The 3,718-nt window shown below is 42.5% G+C and overlaps 1 protein-coding gene across 1 annotated transcript; it reads left to right on the forward strand.

The window, feature by feature from the left end:
- Window positions 1-742: 742 nt before the first annotated feature.
- Window positions 743-2,145, forward strand: LOC119323513. The gene has a single exon (XM_037597190.1). It carries the CDS (start codon window positions 792-794, stop codon window positions 1,956-1,958), a length of 1,167 nt encoding a protein of 388 aa, XP_037453087.1. The 5' UTR covers window positions 743-791; the 3' UTR covers window positions 1,959-2,145.
- The last annotated feature ends 1,573 nt before the right edge of the window (window positions 2,146-3,718 follow it).

Here is a 3,718-nt window from a genome sequence, read left to right on the forward strand (position 1 = left end):
ACTCTAATAATTGTATCATCAGACAACAAAAATTCATACAACCCTATTATTTTTTCTCACATTAATAAAAAATTAATACCGAGAAGAAAGTATCTATTAGTGAAAAGTATTCTCTATCTTTAGAATTAATGCAAAATAAAAAAGATAATACTATTTCTTAAGATATATTCATTGTCTATGGAATTTGTTAATGTGTATCACTATGATCGTAAAGATTATTCACCAGATTAAAAATATTTATATATAAATGAGCAAATTATTCCATGAAACATATTTTTTGAACTTAATAAAATAACAATTTTGAAGACAGAATCTCCATTAGATGCCAAGTTTTTCTCCAGTTTAATAAACAGCGTAAAAGGAAAAAGAAAGTGTTGCACATTTCTTTGTAGTGAAAATTCCAAAAGGGTAATAAATAAAAATAAAAGATAAAACAAAATATGCAACAAAAAATATGGCACAAAATAAATAAAGAAATAAATAAAAATGTGGAGGAGACATAGGGAAAGTAAATAAAAATATAACCATGAGAAGGGAAGAAAATGGATTTTGCTTAGAACAAGGGAAGAAAAATGAACCCATTCTGACACGCATAGGCAATCGATTCTCGAAAAAAAATTTGCCATCGCAATCCATCGGAACAGTCCAGTAGAGCCCATGCACACGGAGAGAAAAAATAAGTGCAGCCCATTCTGACTAACATACCCAATACGCAGAGGCAGAGGCAGAGCTTCCATCGCAATCCATCGGAGATAATCTCTGTCGCCGCCGCCGCCGCCGCGCCCTGCGCCATGCTCCGGCTCCGGCTACGAGAGTGCGTCGTTTCCCGTCTCCTCTCTCCTTCCTCCACCTCTGCCATCTTCCCTCTGCTTCGCCTCCTCTCCGCATCCGCAGCCCCCATTTCCCCGAACCCCAGTGGATTCGCCGTCGAGGACTACCTCGTCGACACCTGCGGCCTCACCCGCCCCCAAGCCCTCAAGGCCGCCACGAAGCTCTCCCACCTCAAGTCCCCCGCCAAACCCAACGCCGTCCTCGCCTTCCTCACCGGCCTCGGCCTCTCCGGCGCCGATGCCGCCGCCGCCGTCGCCAAAGACCCGCGGCTCCTATGCGCCAAAGTGGACCAAACACTGGCTCCTAAGGTCGTCGGGCTCACTGGCCTAGGTCTCTCGCGTCCTGACATCGCCCGCCTTGTCTCCCTCACCCCCGACCGCTTCCGTCGTAGATCCATAGTCTCCAAGATGCACTACTACCTCACCCTCTTCGGCTCCTTCCACAGCTTCCTCCGGACGCTCAAGCGCTCATCCCACCTTCTGTCGTCGGACCTCGATAAGTTGGTCAAGCCGAATGTTGCCTTCTTGAGGGAGTGCGGGCTAGGTGATTGTGATATTGCCAAGCTGTGTATCGCTGTGCCGTGGATGCTGGCCACCAATCCTGAGCGCGTCCGTGCAATGGTGGCATGTGCTGAAAGATTAGGTGTACCTCGTGGCGCTGGGATGTTCAGGCAAGCGCTACAGGCTGTCGTGTTTCTCAACGAGGAGAAGATCAACGCCAAATTGGACTACTTGAAGAAGACGTTCAGGTGGTCTGATGCCGAAGTGAGCATTGCTGTCTGTAAGGCGCCGATGGTGCTGAGGAAGTCAAAGGAATCTCTAAAGCGCAGGTCCGAGTTCCTGTTCTCTGAGGTGGGACTGGAACCCGTTTACGTTGCTCATCGACCGGTAATTCTCTGTCTTAGCCTGGAAGGCCGGGTCAGGCCCAGGTACTATGTTCTGAAGTTCCTCAAGGAAAATGGATTGGTAGATCGCAAGCTGAGCTTCCATACTGCAGTCATGATGACTGAGAAGGTATTTGTGGAGAAGTTCATATGCCCTCACAAGGAAGCTGCACCACACCTCGCCGGAGACTATGCAACTGCTTGCAAAGGGGAGGTGCCGACAAGTAGTATCATATTTAGATGAACTAGGAACAGGCTATGAAAATTGGTTACTCTGTATGTCGCAACAAAGTTTCCACTTGGCAGAGTAAGCTGGTAATTCCTGCTTTGGTGTACTTTGGCTAAATGGATATTTATGTCTTAAGTATGCCCGTTACATGCTACTTTGGTCATTGCTAACTCCTTATGAAATTGATACTTTGATTCCTGAACCCTGGTGTGCTGATGTTGTCTTTCCTTAGAGAAGATCTCTGAAAACGAGAAGTCCATGGATATATTTGTGTTTCTGACATCACTGGAAGATCATGGAAACCAGGAAACAAAAGAAATGTATCAGTACTATGGTCTGCTTTCATGCCAAAGTTTATTCATGCATGTTCCATTTTCAGTTGATTGTCTTTTAGATTCCATCCTACTCCTATGATACTTTGTTTAATATTTGGATTATACTTATAAAATAAACTTCTAATGGGTGTCTGTTTTTTGCCTTTTGATTTCTTTACCATTTTTCCTAAGGATATATTGTCTTTGTTGCTAAATACCATAGTTGACCTTAATGATCAAAATAGACAATTGTTGTACTCCCTCCGTTCCAAATTAATTGACCTCCATTTGTCTAGATACGGATGTATCTAGACACTAAACAAGTATAGATACATTCGTATCTAGACAAATGAAAGTCAAGTAATTTGGAACGGAGGGAGTATATGTGATTGAAATGAGTTGTATGTTTCTCAGGTTTACATTGCAATGAGCACTGTTCTTAGAAACACAAAACTGAATTTATATACTAGGCCCGCATGATTGTTTTCCCTTGGCAAGGTCACAACAGCTGTTGATGTCTTTTTGGGTGATTATCAAAATCCAATGATTTGATTTAAAACTTAGCATCTTCTTTTACTGTACGATAGGAGTACTATTCAATAAGTAGTAGCGACATTAGGTTCTTGGCAGAGTAAGATGTATGTGGCTGAAGACTAAAAGAATCGATGCTATCCTGTCTTACCACCGTTAGGGAGAAAACAAAGGGTGCAGCTTAGTCGGGCTTACTGTTCAGATGCCCATGATTTTTCATCTTTTGTCTTTCCTTTTCTATGAGGTGAACCATTTCAGAACCGGCAGTGTGTTGGTGCACATATATAGTTTCTGACTTGCACATATATAGTATCGGCAACTTGCAAAAGTAAAGGGAGTATCCACATCCACTATCTTGACATATAAATTCTGTTCCTTCTCTATACTGCTCACACTGTCACACAACAGGAGACCTATCATCTGGTGTTATGATCTGGTGTTATCAGCGTGTTTCTTACAGATAGTTCTGCTCTAGTTTTATTCTGTTGCAGTTAATAATGCATCTTCAGTTCCTTCCATTTATTTGTTACTTCTGCAAGACTGAATACGAATTCCGACCATTATATGTGATATGAAATAATGAAATGGAAAATATGGAAGATAGTGGCAATACAAATTTATTGAGAGATTGCAGGTCTTAGCAAAGGCGATCACAACAGAAGGAGAAACAATTTCAGAAGGAGAGGAAATTACAGCCCAGGAGGGGAGGCGACAGGCAACCCAAACTCATAGAAACTCATAGAAACAGATTTTTGTTAGTGAAATTCTGCACTTGTTTCTCTTTCTCTCATTGCCTTTCATGTCATTAGTTGAATTCACGCCTTACAGCTAGCTGTTCATAGCTGCAGAACTGCAGAGTTCCATCCAACAGTTTGCAAGCTACTGGAAACAATTTCATGTGGAAAATTTACTGTCATGGTTATATTTTGC

Source organism: Triticum dicoccoides, chromosome 6B, assembly GCF_002162155.2.
Source record: "Triticum dicoccoides isolate Atlit2015 ecotype Zavitan chromosome 6B, WEW_v2.0, whole genome shotgun sequence".
In the NCBI taxonomy this organism is placed as follows: domain Eukaryota; kingdom Viridiplantae; phylum Streptophyta; class Magnoliopsida; order Poales; family Poaceae; genus Triticum; species Triticum dicoccoides.

What these genes read in the sequence shown, in the direction of transcription:
- LOC119323513 (XM_037597190.1), top strand. Translation starts at nt 792, where the DNA reads ATGCTCCGGCTCCGGCTACGAGAGTGCGTCGTTTCCCGTCTCCTCTCT.